A 16,438-nucleotide genomic window follows, 5' to 3' on the forward strand; every position below is an offset into this window, starting at 1 on the left:
CCATGTCGGTATCTTTCACCGCCATAGTCACACGAGTCCTTACCTATGTAGACAAAAATAAATTGTAGTTTGAAATATGCATATTCAATGGACACAAAATTTTTCTTTTGTTTCTGAATTGTCTCGGTGTCTTCCAAGAGAAAACAACAAAAAAACTGATTTGCATGCAGGAGCATTATACTTCTCGTACATTCTACCATCATATCTTGTTCATCGTAGAAAACAGCATGGCAGCCACCGCATCTATTTGCCCTGCACTCCGCCTCGGGATGTTGCTCACAGGTGCTGAATTCACAGGGATTGCGCTCACACTCAGCCAATGGCATGTCGTCGGGACAAGACGGTGTTTCTTCGGGACAGCAGACGGCATATTGGTCATTCGGGGCGATGTTGCAGTAATGCCCATCTGGACAAGTGGCCGTGTTGGGACCACGGCCGCAGAACAGTTCGGTTCCATCGTATGCAACAGCAGGCCGGCCATGCTGACACGGGTTGACTGCGGAGGAGAGGGGATTCTTTGGGTGAACGCAAGCAACTCCTTAATGGATATATCCTCAGAATATTAGTGCAAACAAATGAAAACATGACATGTACAAAATGAGTCGGTTTCAGCAGATAAAAGAGATGACGGAAACTCTTGCAAATGATACACCTATTAACATTTAATAGAAAGGCGACGAGCATATATTTTTGTGTTCTTTATTCGCGTTCTTTGTCAGTTTATACGACTAATAAAGCTGGTCGTTTTGACTGACTTCTAAAATATCTGTTTTGACTTACATGTACTTTCTTCGCAGTGTCTTCCTACAAAACCTTGTTCGCAAACGCAACGACCGTACACGCACATCCCCCCGTTCTGGCACTGATCTGCATTGCCCATTCCACAGTCTGGTTCTGGAGCTGGTTTTTATTAAATATTCAAAAATATTGTATTGATGAGGATATTGAGGTATTCATAAGTATTGGCCACGCTAATATATATAGTATAAGAATGGTTTGTAAAGAAATAACGACAGACGTCAGAAATACGACACTTTAAAATTGAACTTTCATTTTACATGCGAGATTTGAACCTGGATATTGATGTTTGTCAAGGTCATATCTCCGACACGGTCCAAATTTTCCTTCCCTGAAATGCGTCACACAGAATACAGTGGCTGATATGTACTCACCGACACTTTCCTCGCATAACCATCCAGTGAAACCAGATGGACAATCGCATTCTCCATTTCTACAAACACCGCCATTCAGACACCCAATAGCTTCACAAGCTGGTGAGTGAAAAAAACGACTTTACATTCAAGTTTTATAGTGCATCATGTCTTCCATTCATTTGAAAGAGAAGTATCAAAGAAGATCAATATCGACACTTTAATGCATTTGTGGGCCTTTACTGAGTCGCTTAGACTCAAAAACGAATGAAAGCCTCCCTTGTGGTGAGTACTTCAAAATAAGTACATATGTTGCGTATAAAGGTTTGTGACTGAACATTGTAGATTGACTTGTCAATCGTTGTTTTCACTTTCAAGGGTATTAATCCTGGAAAACACACGAAAGATCTCGTAGTGAAAACGGTTACTTACATTTACGATCCCCACATAGCCTTCCTTCAAAATATACGGTACAAATACAGGCACCATTTAAGCACGTTCCTCCGTTCTGACACTGTCCTGTCAGCTCCGTGCCACAATCCGGTTCCAGCACTGTAACGTGGGGTGGGGAGGGAATGTTACAAATCTTGAAAGTCAATAGATTGTCATTTCCGACGTTCAAATTGGTATCGCCTCAAAAAAGTATCGAAAGTTGTCTAAGGTATCACTAAGGTGATAAATCTCAAAAAAAAGTTCATTGCAAACCTCACCACCTAGTGTTTTTCTTTAGTTACATAATTTGCTGCCTTACTTTAAAGCAGTAAGCGTTTCAAAACTGAACCGATATTAGAAATTCAAAATGGCCGCCATCCCTGTGTTAACTATAGGGGTTAATAACATTTTCAGTGTCACAAAGCCAGGACTGAAAAAAAAACTTTCCTTAGTTCAAGAGCTTCAAAATTAGCCTCTAAAAGCGGTAGAGCAGAAAGGTGTTACAAACATTTTACAGTCTCAATGTCTGTTCCCGAGGCACATTCTACTTCGAAGTTTTTCTTTCTTTTTTTTTGAAAAGCAGAAAATTGCTCTGATCCTCTTGCATTGTAAAAGAAGCCTGTGACGCTGGAATGAGTGACAGACGCACTGCACACAATGAATACATACTTGGATAAGTGCACATCTTTACACATCCATTAGAACAACACTTTAGGTCACCAGAACAACTCCAGTCCTGATGACATTCATCGTCTCCGAAGCCCATGCAGTCGATTGGCTGGACGAAAGGACAAATACCCTGTTTCTGTCTGTCGTCTGAAAGTTGAAAGTAGAGAGCGCTTACAACGTTTTTAAACAAATATTCCAATAGTATTTGCTTTCTTGTTACAGTAGCGTTTGGTTGAAGTTTAGGCTGCACTGGAAGTAATACGCGGTAGTATGCGCCTCGAAAGTGAAGGACTGAAATTTTTTCTGAAACTTTCTTACATTAAACTTTTAACCATACTCTTGCCAAATTAAGAATAAAAATCATGGTTCATGAAACAAATGTTGGTACTCGAGAAACAGTTGAAATTCAAAATGGTCGTCATCCCTGAGTTAACTCTATTGGGGAAGTGAAATTTTTTTTCTCACTCCGAGAGCTTTAAAATGAGCCCCCATGAGCGATAGATCAGAGAAGAATCGTAAAAATTTGGGAGTCCGAATGTTTATCTCTGAGGTGCCATCAACAGTCCTTAGTTTTACTGACCAAAACGATCAATGAATAATGGCCACTTCGTAGCTTAAATTCGTGTGGCTGGAAGTAATTTTGTGGTCAAACGATGCGGATGGATGTAGGATGCTCCAGGTATAGATACAACAATTTCATTAATGACTTCACAATTTGACGTCATAGTGATATTTGGTATACGTTGCCCGACGTCGCGACCTAATTTAGACCAAAATATCAACGTTGATATGACGCCGTCTCGGTTTGTCTGCTGGGTAGAGACGCAAAGAAAACCTCATCAATTGAATCAATGAACCACATCTAGCACAAGTCATTCATTCGGTTGGGGTACATTGTTATAGGTTGCAAGATCTTCGGGGGATCGAGGTACCAGGTCATGTACAGATCACATATGCAAAGCCAGATCCCCATTACCTGTAGCTCCTTGAGGGAATTAAGGGGTTTGGTCAATAAATTGTCCCGCTTGTAAAGTTTACACCATTATCAGGATTTGTTTGAATACAGTTGATCAAGAGACAATTTAGGCAGACGATGGGGCAGTGACATACCGGAATTCCATCTATCTACTTACCAAGACGTTCATGACAGAGTCGCCCGACAAATCCAGTCACACATTCACAAACACCATTTCTGCATATTCCTCCATTAAGACATTGATCTGTGTTAGATGTGCCACAATCTGGGTCTGGAACCAATGATTCAAATTATTATCATTATTATTTGTTTGCATATATATATATATATATATATATATATATATATATATATATATATATATATATATATATATATATATATATAAAATACAAAATTACTTCAAGTACAAAGTAATGATATCTGTTACTTAAGTTTCATGCATCCTGCAATCATCAGACAGAAGAAGTGAAAGGATTCTTAGCTCGACAGTCTTATATACGTATAATCGGGACGTACCATTCTATTTGTATTTGTATCATTTATGACGCTCTGCTTTAGCATCGAGCACTGTAATTTCCCACGAGGACATCTGTATACTTCGAGTAAATATATATATATATATATATATATATATATATATATATATATATATATATATATATATATAATATAATCGGAAGTGAGGATGGTGTCAACAAGACAGACAGATATATATATATATATATATATATATATATATATATATATATATATATATATATATATATATATATAATCGGAAGTGAGGATGGTGTCAACAAGACAGACAGACAGACAGACAGACAGACAGACAGACAGACAGACAGACACACACACACACACATATATATATATATATATATATATATATATATATATATATATATATATATATATATATATATATATATATATATATATATATATATATATATATATATATACTTAAGTAACATATATCATTACTTTGTACTTGGTAAGGGCTGTATGGCCGAAAGCTGTAATCTCCAGTTTTATATATCTTAATCATAGGATTGATTTGTCGTAACATCAGTTCACAAGGATACACATGCTTTTGAGAGGCCGAAGAAATTCAGTTGTCAACCTTGCGGGTAGGGGCTTAGAATGGCATGCATTTATTCCTACTTAAAAACTATCTACTATTGATTGACCAATCAGTGTGCTCAATTCAGGGTGTTTTATCTACACGTAAAGCCTTGGTCACCAAATTCCAGAAACGAATGACAGCGCCGTAGTAAAGTACTGTTCAATCAAAAGTGAACATGTCATATTCTGTAGACATCTGGTACGTTTTAATATTCAAATTTGGTAACACAGTGGAAACCAGCTGCAACACAAAATCTGCTGTGGTACAAACATAAACTATTGTAACACACCTCATCCGCAGTCTGTGTTCTAATTCGCCAATTGACAGTCACGTGGGATGCGTTCTTTTGTGCTGATCCACGTAAACGACGTCATCAGGCATCATTTGTCGGAACTGTTGCCTGCCAGGCATCAGTTCCGAAAAATGATGCCCGCTGACGTCAAAAGAACATTGGCGCATGCGCGAACTGGAATGTAAACAAAGATGCCGTCTGCGGACAAGCGAAACGATAGTCGAGAAATTTCTCGGTTTATCCTACTTTCATGACTTTCTGAAGAAGAACTGAATGCTCTGGTTTCAAACAAGGACTCGAAACGAACGAAGACGATAATCAAAGCTGCATTGAACGTTTTGCAGAAGTATCGCGACCCTGTCGGCAAAAACTTTTTCTTGCTGAACCACTCCAACATATTACATCATGCGACAACTTTTGTGTATGGTACGTGCTTATTTATGACTACGGATGAGGTGTGTTACAAAACACATATTGACTGGCCATTAGGGCAACAGCATACGTCTTTAACCCTCGGGCCTGTGAGTCACCCCCAAAAACAGACTGTTTCCCTCGGCCTACGGCCTCGGGAAACAGTCTGTTTTGGGGGTGACTCACAGTCCCTCGGGGTACAGACGTATGCTGTTGCCCTCATGGCCAGTCAATATGTGTATAATGTGCCCTAGGGCATTTATAGGATGTTCCATTACATTGGAAGGCTATTTCACAAATAAAAGTTTTAATTCATATCCTAAACATGTTACATTGACAAAGGGGACGGTTGACGTAAACACATTGAAAACGAAAATAGATCAGTGAGAGGCAATAGTTTTTAAGTCGGATAAAACCCTCGTACTCGGGCTCTTCTGGTATATAAAGTCCAACCCTACGATAAAATGTCTCGGCCTGCGGCCCCGACATTTTATCGTTGGGTTGGACTTTATATACCAGAAGAGCCCTTGTACCCGGGCTTTATCCTATACAAGTCAGTCATTCATTTATCAATTCCTAATTATTCAATGCTCTACACATACAGCAGGTACACACATCAATAAACTTACCAGGACGCTCATGGCACAGACGCCCGACGTATCCGTTCATACATTCACAAACACCATTTCTACATGTTCCTCCATTCTGACATTGACCTGTACTGGGTGTTCCACAGACTGGTTCTGAAAATAAATGATGTTTGATGTTTACCACTTTCTGGCAGAATAGAATTACAATATTCCTTCAAACACCGTCAGTTGATCATTCTTAAACTTTGCAAAAAAAATTCCGCTCTCAGGAACTGGTCCGTTTCTTCAGCCGGGGGTGGTAGATCCAAGGGAGGGGGGTCACCCTGTTTTGAGGACTTTGGTGATGGGGTCACTTTGTTTTTGAAATGCTCAATGGGAGGGTTGGGTCAGAGTGTTTTTGAATGAAGACATGGGCTCATAATTGCATAAAATGCACTATACCAACCACTAATTGCATAATTCAGTCACAGTTTTCGGAAGTTTCACATGTACAGTTTTGGAATTTTCAGTCCAGACCAAGATTCATGTATTAGCAATATTACACATCACTTTATACATATAATGCTTTGTTGACAAACTGAAGGCTGGGCATTTCTATCATCAATGTACAGAATAAAAGTCATGAAAAATCGTCAAAAGATATTGCTTCTGTCACTTGAATATTAAGGTTTACCAACAAATGAAAAAACAGACTGAGCAAAGCACGGGTTCATTAACATTTATCGTGATCATGGCTGATAACAGTCTAATTAGCCTCTGAAGTTTTTGATTTACTGCCGTTCTCTCTTCGATATTAGTGATTGACATAAATCAATGTACAATAGTTCTGGACATCTGGTTATGCACAGACAGTGTGAAAGACATACCACCTTCACAGTGCACTCTTTTTCGGGTCGTGTCATAGAAAAATGCGAAACATCCCCCGCAGTAGTTGGCGACACAAGTGGCAGCGGGATGGGAGGGACACACTGCGACTTCGCAGGGATCAGCATAGCAGCTGACGGGTATCAGGCCTTAAGGGCAGCCTGGACAGCAAACGCCGTTGCGAGAATTATTGGTAAATCTACAGTGGTGATTGAATGCACACTCCATGTCGTTTTGAGAGTGGCCACAGACGATGGGCATGTTTGTCATTTCGTTGAGTTTGGGTGAGCCGGTAGGACAAACGTTAACTGAAAAACAAATTAGTGTACATTCAGTCAAAAAACATCAGCCCGAAGAAATGCTCTCTACTTTGCAAGAAGTGTACCGAAATAATGAATAATTTTGACTGGTCGAGCGAAAGTATGTCTTATTTTTTTACCTGAAGGTTTAATTTAAAACGAATATCGTTCAACGTTTTGCAAGCACAGAGCATGAGCATTTTAATACTGCATATGGAAACATGGGTATTTACTAATATAGGTTTGCACCCCATGCTTTTAAAAACGAAAGATAATGTCTTACCTTCACAATCTACTTTCCTGTTGTAGGAATCAAAGTATTCTGCCATACATTCTCCGTGTTCACAAACGTTCGGTACACACCTTGCATCGGGGTGTGCGGGACAGCTGGCCAACAAACACGGATTGGCCGCACATCGACTTGGAAGCATATTGTATGGACATTGCATCGCTATGAAAACAAACCAAAAATTCCAAATCATACAAATCACTGTAATCGAGTTGTAACTCAACAAGAGACTCATGTACCAACGTGCACATACATACTGATGAAACACGCATTCGATTTGGCGGGAATTCGGAAACGATTTCTAAAATTGTTATCATATCCATGAAAATTATTCACACTCAAGTCTTTACAATGTGCTATTTTAGCCTCGGTACGTTTACATGAAATAAGCCCTTACCATAACACTGGACGGGTCTCCCTTGTTCGTCAAAGAACTCCGCGAAGCAGCTAGTAAATCCCATTCTGTCGCAGGCGTTCACGCGACATCTTGCGTCCGGCTTAGCAGGACACACAGAAAGCTCACAGGGATTTATAGCACAGGGTAACGGAGTCTGTCCATTGCTGCAAGCTTCAAACACAGAAAGTATATTTGTTAAGCCAATGAACAAAAGGTGACAATAAATAAACCGATGCGAAATATCGTAAGTTTTGCAAGGAAAGAGGTATAAGAAATGACTTGTCCAAGACCATTACGATACGTGGAGTAATGTACATACGGTATATACACTAGTGTTTCAATTGATATTAGGGGTGAACCATTTGATTTCTGGGGGGGGATGGAGGAAATGGGTGGGGCAACAAATTTTTTTTTCCCATGACTGTGACAGCAAATTTTTTTTTCTATTGTCAGTCCTGCATCAAATTATTTTTTCTGTATGCAGTGGCAAAGCAAATTTTTTTTTCTCGCTTGCCAATTTTTAATACAATATGCTATACATACACGTTATTGGTTCACAACCGGATGTTTTAATAACTTGTTGTGTTCATGGTTCTGCTATTAAAATTTTATGTACAACAAATAACTAGTAAAAAACCAGACTGACAAACTTGACCAGCTGTACTCAAGCTGTGTAGCAGACGTGGAAAAACTCAACAAGAAATCTGCGTCATACCAAGAAGTATGGTTTTCTACCTCTCTCTACAAGCCAAGGTCAAGGCAGTTGTGCAAATGGTAAATGAAAAATGGCCACCATATCAGCTGTGCATGAGAAATACAAAGAACTGTACGGAGCTAGCCAGCAGCCATAACAGGAGAGCTGCTAACGAAAAAAGAAAGAAGAAGAAAAGAGCTGCGATATCAGCATCACTCAATACCAATCCACATGTCAAGGCAAAGTGCCGAAGAGAGATGACAAAGGACATCCACTCAACTGACATTGTCACTTTATTCAACAGACAAGAAAGGGGAGACAAAGGTAGTCATATCAGCAGATTATTTTGAGTGATGACTTTGTTTATGTAGGAGTAATATAAAAATGCATATACAAATCACCAATATTAACGCTTTTATCCCTTTCTCCAAAGTGAGAAACCTTTTAATCAAACACAAAACTACTGCAGACAATTTTTAATAAAAATAACAATTTTCCTTTCTTTCAATTTTCCTTTCTTACAGGTGCTCAGCAGGTACCTGCATGTACCGAACCAAAAAGATATGGGATCTGCCTACTGTCATCCATGAAGCCACTGCCATAGTCTCCAGTAGAGTAATAGTAGCCTGGTTAAACCAGACGGCTGATCTGTTCATCCACTGAACAGATCAGCCGTCTGGTTAAACCAGGCTGATAGTGACTAGTATAGAAGTGTAGTGATCATACAGTTGTGAAAGTCAGTACTATAGCTGTGTTTTATATAAATCAGTACTGTTAACTTCTCAGGAAAGAAGTCATGTTTTACAAAAGTTGTGTTTGTATTTCATTATTTGTTATTGTATTTTCATTGCAAGGAAAGACATATATTTTGAGAATAATATTTGCTTTTAAAAGTAGTTCATTGAATCGTGTCGTTGTTTTAAATTTTCAGTAGATACAGATCACAGCAAGTCCAATGGTTCCCCTTTTAATACTGACTGTGTCAATGCTTTATTGCAACATATTTAAAACACTGTCATCACAATGAAACTTTGAACATTGTGTAGTATTGAAGTTTATTTATATGCCAGATTTTTTACATCAGGATTCACTCTAAAATATTGAAAATATTAGTGCCGCCGTAGGCGGCCGCCCTCCAGCGTTTTTTTAAAAATCAGTCCCAAACTTTGGTGATTTTAGCACATGGCGACAAATTTTTTTTTCTCTCCTGTCTGTTGGAACAATTTTTTTTTCTCAAGCCATTGTTGGATCAAATTTTTTTTCTGTCCTTCACCTGCCGACAAATTTTTTTCCCCCAGATCCTCCACCCCCCCAGAAATCAAATGGTTCTCCCCTTATGTCATGCAAACCGTCTATCGCAGCGAGATAATGAGTCAAAAAAAAAATTCTGTGAATTGGATGATGAAATACTGCAACGTGTGTGACAAACCTAATCTCTTGTCGTTCCCCTTGACATGTACGTTCAATATTCAGCAAAAGTGATAAACTAAACTCATAAAACGTGACATACTTAAGCTTTGTTCACAGTCGGTTCCGTAGACTCCCCGTGGGCAGTAACACACGTGACTTGCCCCGTTGACGTTTACACATTGACCACCATTCTGGCACGGGTTAGGGTTGCATGGGTCTAAAGGTAGAGAAATAAAAAAGACTTGTTCTATATTCACAACGATATGATCATTGCACTGCCCGCAGTGACTGCAGCAGTGCGTAGGCATCGTCAGGCGCAAGTACGGGTGTATTATCATAAATTGCGTGCAAATTTAAACTAGTCGCTCAAAAATCTAATCTGGTTACAATATACAGCATCAAATCTTTTATGTCACTCGTGTCGCAGTGTACAACAAAAGGAACAATACTTGGTCATGATTAAAATATTCACACTCTGACTCATTCACTGTAACATCACTTTGCTAACAACTATGTCCTACACTGCATGGTTTCCTTAGGTCATTCCCTGATATTACGTACACGACGGAAGCACGAAAATGGTCTACCAATATCCACATCAGTGTACCGGTGACTTTCCGCGTTGTCAAACAAACAAATAAGCTTATATGTAACTTCTGACGCCCGTGGCTCTTGGTCTTTCAACTTGTGCATGAGACAAACTGCCTAACTAATAAGTTACCTTCGCATTGGACTCTGCCACCAGTTTCACTGAAAAACTCCGCCTTACAGCTACCGCAGAAGTTGGGGCGACATCGTGCACTTGGATTCGACTGGCATTTCGCCACAATGCAAGGATCTAAAGTGCAAGTCACCATCTCAGTTCCATCAGGACACTCGTGATCATCTGTTTACAAAGCAGAATAATTAACATTGACTGTCAATTTTAGTAAACCTGCCTCAGAAAAAACAGAGTTTGTTCGCATAAATCTTGTTTTCTCTCACTAAAATATCATCACAAAATAATTACTTTCGTTCAGTTTGACCCCTAATCATAAAAGCGCTAAAGGTATAATGTGAAGTTAATTTATCGTAAAACCAACAGTGCGGTCCACCATTTTATAGCCCTATACTTTCAGGGAATCCAACTTAAATTGCTTGAATTCGAACCGTGATAAAATTTAGAATATTTCGAGAGCTAAAACGAGACAATGATTTGAAATGTATTATTATCCTGGTGCCGGTGAGCTACGTAAGTGTACCTACCTTTATGTATTTCGCAGTTTTTACCGCCAAATCCAGCCTGACATATACATCCGTACGTCAAACCCATAAGGTCATAGCATAGACCTCCATTTTGACAAGGATTCTCCGCACAAACCGAATCTTAGGGCAAAGAAAGAACACAAGTTTATAATACTTAAAACGACTAACACAACAACACAGAAATACCACAACACACAGAATTCTCGTACCCACCGGCATCTTAAAATTACTTGTTATGTTGCCTTTTGTGCCAAAACACGACATAAGATCTTGTTATCTTGAAGTCAAACTATCGAACCACTTGTTATATCTCTAATTTACCATCTTACATTAAGAGCAGATGGGTCAAAGACTTTTACGCTTTTTCATGTACAACGAATCCCCTGCCGGTTACTTTAGCTTGTGATACATGATGCGGACATTTTTACCTTCATGTTGTCGGCAAAAGCATCGCGAGATTCCATAGACAAGCGCGGAAGAAGTGGTTAAAGACATTTATAGGACCTTGAACTAAAAATCTAAAGGTTTGATATTTAGTTACCGATGGTTAACTTTGGAAACTGAAGTACTAAAGCTAAGACATGTTCAAATTCTGCACTTCCCACAAAATATTGAAACCATTTACAGGCATACAGGTGAGATTCGTTTCTTGTCTTGGCCCCGGAATGATTTACTAAAAAGAATCTGACGGATTCTCACCTATCATCTCGCCACAGGTCGGACCAGTGTATCCAGTGGCACAAATGCAGTAAAAGACAGCATTCGGATGCGTAGGCATCATGCAACTTCCGCCGTTCATACACGGATTGCTATCGCACTGGTTTTCACCTACGAATGGATGGATGGATGGATGGATGGATGAATGAATGAATGAATGAATGAATGAATTAACAAACGACGGGTTTTAATTCGTATTAGTACTTTAAATCTGTCACATGAGTAATGTTTTTTATCGATATCCATGTACTCAGTCAAGCTCATTTTATGATGCACAAGTGAATAACAAGTTTAAAGTATCTTGTGAAATCGTTCAAAACTGAGCTCCCGTCGATTTTCAAAGGTAAATATTTTTAGGGAAAAGGTAGAACACTGAGATCAATGGCGGAGTAATATTGACAGTTTTGTCCGTAAAAACCAGTCGGGCAATGACAAAAGTATGCATAGGCACCATGTGATTTATAGCACGTCCCTCCATTCATACAGGGGCTAGATTGACATGCATCTTCAGGTTCTGAGAAAGGAAAGTTTTCAACATTTGAAAGATCAAGAATTTTCTTACTTTTGTACGAGTCGATGAATGTGAATGACGTGTTGTCAACTGTAAATGTTTGGTCAAGCTAGGATGCTATTGCGATCGCCATAGGGTAAAATGAAGGTAAACATTGCAGCTTTTATTTTGATTTTGAATAGCCAATTGTACTTCACGTAGTTTATAGAATTATTTAGTGTGAAATGTGATCTTTTTATAGACTTACTTGAAACCTTGCATAAAAGTGATTATAAAAAGCTTATTTGTTGAAAGTTCAAAGGTCAAATGAGAAACTATAAGCTTATGTCACTATTTTTTGAGCAGCGTCATTTTGAAAAAAAAAACCGGACCTCCCCTCCTGTAATTTCTGTCCAGTCCCTCAGTAGGGAATATATTTTCATGAAAAGTCTATGGTATGGACAGAAATGAACAACCTCGCTGCTCGATTTCCCTGTAGAGAAGTTGTCGGTATGTTGCTCAAAGTTACTGTAAAGAATGCAAAAATCCAAAACATGGTCATAAAAGCATCATAACCGTTTTATCATGTCAACTTACGTCTCGATCAGGGTGAGAAGCCCCTGCTATTTTCATAAATAGCCTTTGACACGATTAAAAACTAAAAAATGTAGATTTACCTTCAATTCTTGTACAGGTCATTCCACACTGTTGTGTAGAACAGCATTTATCACTTCCTTGGCACTCGTAGTCATTTGTACACATTTGTGGACACTCTCTGTTAGGGTCTGTCATTCCACCGTAGTGATCATATGGTTCTGACATTGGCGGGCACATGCCGGGCTTTCCGCCTGGAGACAAATGGAAGCATTTCTTTCGGATTCAGAAAGACACAATAGTCAAGGGTTTATATCGTACCTCGGTCATGGAAACTGTGATTAGTCTAAGTTGAAGCTTGTCTGTACGAGAATCGATGCTTGGCCAGATTTAGTTCAAGGATATCAAAGCATATAGGTGTTAGTGAATCAAATGCATAATGTTAAAGTGCGTCTGTACGATAAAATGAGAAATATTTCTGTTCTGAAACTTTTGATAATATAACCCACAGACTTCATCATTGATTTTGTGTCGCATTGTGGTCGAAACGTAGAGGGAGCCTGGTCAGTACCATGTTATACAGCGTCGTTTTAAATCCGACGCTGATATAGCGATCTATTCTGGTTAGTATAATACCATGGTATACCGCGTTGTTAGTTTCGAGGCTGATAGCGATTCACAGCTATAAGTCTTACCAAGACGTGTCTCACACATTTCCCCGGTAAATCCAGAACTACAGACACAAATGGTCGTCCCTGTCGATGATGACGTCATACAGGTTCCACCGTTCATGCAACGGCCGTAAGTACACTGGTTTCCTGTGCAAAAACTCCTTTTTTACTTATACTGTATATAGATATACTCCTACTTACAGAGGGGACGGGGCCGCACACTTTTGAAGTGGTAAATATTTTTCAGGTTGGTTAGTTCACCTTTTTTTCTAGGAAAATCTATTCCAACACTTTGCGTTTTGTTTAATCTCATGAAAGACATGACCCATTTATACTGTACATTTTGTAACTGTTCAATATGCCGGGTATCGTCTTATGATTTGCAATAATTTAAAATAAGTCACTGATGAAAACACATCTTCTGTCTGCAGTTAGAAACTTTGCGGTACACTTAAAAGTTGCAAAAAGTTTGCCTTTCTCTGTTCGACTCCTGGCACAGTATTACTGCTACTCACCAAGATGCTCTTGACAATATTGACCAGAGAAGCCATGGGCACAAACACAGTATAATGAGTTTACTTGATCTTGTTGCATGATACAGGTACCGCCATTCATACAAGGATTGTAATTGCATGGGGTTTCTTCAAGAAAGATGAAAAATGCGGGGATTTAAGGATGTTTAAGTTTCTTTGAATTGTAGTCCAGCAAACGTGTTGGCTTTACAGTGGCAAAAAACCTTTCAAGGGTATTTGTCAGAAGACAAAGTGAAATATTTACTGCAAAACCTCGAGTATTTATTTCGAAGTGAAACGCGATCACGTTACAGAAATATCGATAGGTTTATCATAATTGCCATTTGCGTTTCTTCAAGTGGCTTACTAGATGATAACTGATGATATTGAGTACACATGACGCACTAGATCAAGACGTTGCCAGAATTGTTCTTCTACGGTGTGACTTCATGGAACATCGTATAGTTCTATTAATAAGTGACACAAGCCACACAAGTGTGATGTCTCTAACTTAGCTCAGAGTTTGAAATGCCTCTTGACCACATACCTATAACCTGTACCATGGAGCTAAAAAGGCATGCCTGTACACACCATCCTTACAGTAATTTTGGTTTTTGTTCTGTTCTAAGTCGCCAATTTGTATACTAAATTTGGATTCCGATTAAAGATATCGCTAACCAATCTTACTGCAAAGGTAATTTGTGGTTGTTTTACTCACCGGTACTCTGTTCACAACGGAGCCCAGAAAATCCATGTGGACAAATACAGTGAGTTCCCATCGGTTCAACTGTACTCTGACAGGTTCCACCGTTCATACACGGATTGGAATCACACATATTTCCTTCTGAAAACACAGAGATACGACACACGTGTTACGGCTATCTGGTGTAAAATTACACTCGGCTCAATGTATTACAAAGTCACAGGTAGGACGAAATTCGTATCGAATCAAATGATATTCAGTAGATTGGCGTATTCCAAACTAGGTCTGAATAGAATTTAATCAGATCTCAAAATAAATGGATACTCGGAGTCAGCGCTTTTCTATTGAAAATCTTCTGGCGAGGTTCATGATTCTACTTCAATTCCCGTCGTTTCACTTAGGGGACCGGTTAGACTTGCTCCAAGTCTGTGAGCATATTAAATAACAAAGAACTAAACTTCGGCAGACTGACGCGACATAGTTGGCCGTTGCGTAGATCGTGGGCTCAACGCCTTGGCCCAGCCAGTAACTGCCGAGAAAAGCCAGGCGACTGCGGGGGAGTCTAGGGACCGGTGAAAATAGGAGAAATACACGCGAGATTTTATTACCCATGAAAGTATGCATCTTTACCTAAAGTACAAGCAATACTTGCTATACATACGTACCTATTGCGTATTGACAATGTGAGCCGAAGTATCCTTCTCCACAGTTGCAATGCGATGATCCACCTTGCAACATGACACAGCTTCCACCGTTCTGACATCTGTTAGGGTAACAGGATCCTTCACCTGAACAACGTTACAAAGAATTTAGAGGGCTTGTAGTCGGTAACCACTTAATAAGACCTCCGTTCATACGTTTATAAAATCCCTTAGACTGTGCTTTTTACTTATTATTGTGTACAGGCAGAGTAACAGGCTTGAGAAGAATTTATTCTTTTAGACTGCTATCACGACTCGATTAAGAACCTAGATGGCCTTGTTTTTGTGAATCTGACCAGCGTGTTTGTTTGTTTGTTTGTTTGTTTGTTTGATATCATGTTTGCTAAAATGCGTTTCCTAAATATGTAAATATACGACCTATGGCTGCGATTCAAGGATTATCGTATGAATGGCTGTCGGTTCATTTTACACTACACCGAGGACCAGCATAACTGATCACATGGACCAGATTGTACGCGATTGGCTTTTCATAAGTTCACAATTTCCCTGGAGTATATGCATGATTGATAATGAAAACAAACGATACGTTGCATATGATTATGAGCAGGGAAAACTTTGAATATAACATTATGTGTACGGTGTTGCTAACCAGTCGTGTCTTCACAGTACTGTCCAGTGTAGCCTCCTGGGCACACACAGTGAAACATTTGTCCAGCCGTCGTTGACATCTGGCATGATCCGCCGTTCATACACGGCCGTTGGTCACACGGGTTTCCTTGTGTGGAAAAATAAAAACATGACATGATTAATGCATAAGACATGTTACTACTGAGTTTACTGTGATAAACCGACAATACGGTATCCAACAAGAGCTCAAACAACTGGACCTAGGCCACCTCACAGCAGCTACATGTTCGCCGGCTGACTTTCGGGATGTAAATGGTTATTTGCAGCCTAATTGTATGTCTTTAAGGAATTCGGCTCTACCAACATATCTCTCAGCATCTTCTTTGCAAATGGCAGTGTATGGATTATACTAAAGTATAATATAAGGTTATTCACAAAGCACAGGGAGTTACGTATGACACAGCGGGATTCGCATTCAAGTCACTCTCCGATGTTGAATGTTTTATAGATAACAGAAAATCAAAACTCAATGATGCTTAAAATTTGTCTTTTTTCGACATAAGAATAATTCGATATCAACTCAGTTGAAAGTATAATTCAACGAAGAGTTTCAA

The 16,438-nt window shown here is 39.2% G+C and overlaps 1 protein-coding gene across 11 annotated transcripts in view; it reads right to left on the bottom strand.

The window, feature by feature from the left end:
- LOC139150104 (neurogenic locus notch homolog protein 1-like) overlaps positions 1–16,438 on the bottom strand; it is a 56,969-nt gene that overhangs the window by 7,692 nt on the left and 32,839 nt on the right. For 8 of the 11 annotated variants that reach the window (XM_070722270.1, XM_070722264.1, XM_070722269.1 and 5 more), the window contains 20 exons: positions 15,847–15,972; positions 15,201–15,323; positions 14,551–14,676; positions 13,836–13,961; positions 13,345–13,467; positions 12,733–12,903; positions 11,548–11,676; positions 10,849–10,968; positions 10,325–10,489; positions 9,704–9,820; positions 7,500–7,670; positions 7,097–7,264; positions 5,690–5,803; positions 3,386–3,499; positions 2,253–2,399; positions 1,584–1,703; positions 1,173–1,271; positions 781–900; positions 191–496; positions 1–43 (listed from right to left, as the gene is read on the bottom strand). The exon at positions 1–43 is cut by the window's left edge and continues 33 nt beyond it. In XM_070722270.1, the coding sequence (XP_070578371.1) occupies positions 1–43; positions 191–496; positions 781–900; positions 1,173–1,271; positions 1,584–1,703; positions 2,253–2,399; positions 3,386–3,499; positions 5,690–5,803; positions 7,097–7,264; positions 7,500–7,670; positions 9,704–9,820; positions 10,325–10,489; positions 10,849–10,968; positions 11,548–11,676; positions 12,733–12,903; positions 13,345–13,467; positions 13,836–13,961; positions 14,551–14,676; positions 15,201–15,323; positions 15,847–15,972 (2,728 nt within the window). The remainder of the gene's footprint in view (positions 44–190; positions 497–780; positions 901–1,172; positions 1,272–1,583; positions 1,704–2,252; positions 2,400–3,385; positions 3,500–5,689; positions 5,804–7,096; positions 7,265–7,499; positions 7,671–9,703; positions 9,821–10,324; positions 10,490–10,848; positions 10,969–11,547; positions 11,677–12,732; positions 12,904–13,344; positions 13,468–13,835; positions 13,962–14,550; positions 14,677–15,200; positions 15,324–15,846; positions 15,973–16,438) is intronic. The other 3 variants (XM_070722263.1, XM_070722272.1, XM_070722273.1) reach the window with 3 other exon arrangements.

Source organism: Ptychodera flava, chromosome 14 (assembly GCF_041260155.1).
Source record: "Ptychodera flava strain L36383 chromosome 14, AS_Pfla_20210202, whole genome shotgun sequence".
In the NCBI taxonomy this organism is placed as follows: domain Eukaryota; kingdom Metazoa; phylum Hemichordata; class Enteropneusta; family Ptychoderidae; genus Ptychodera; species Ptychodera flava.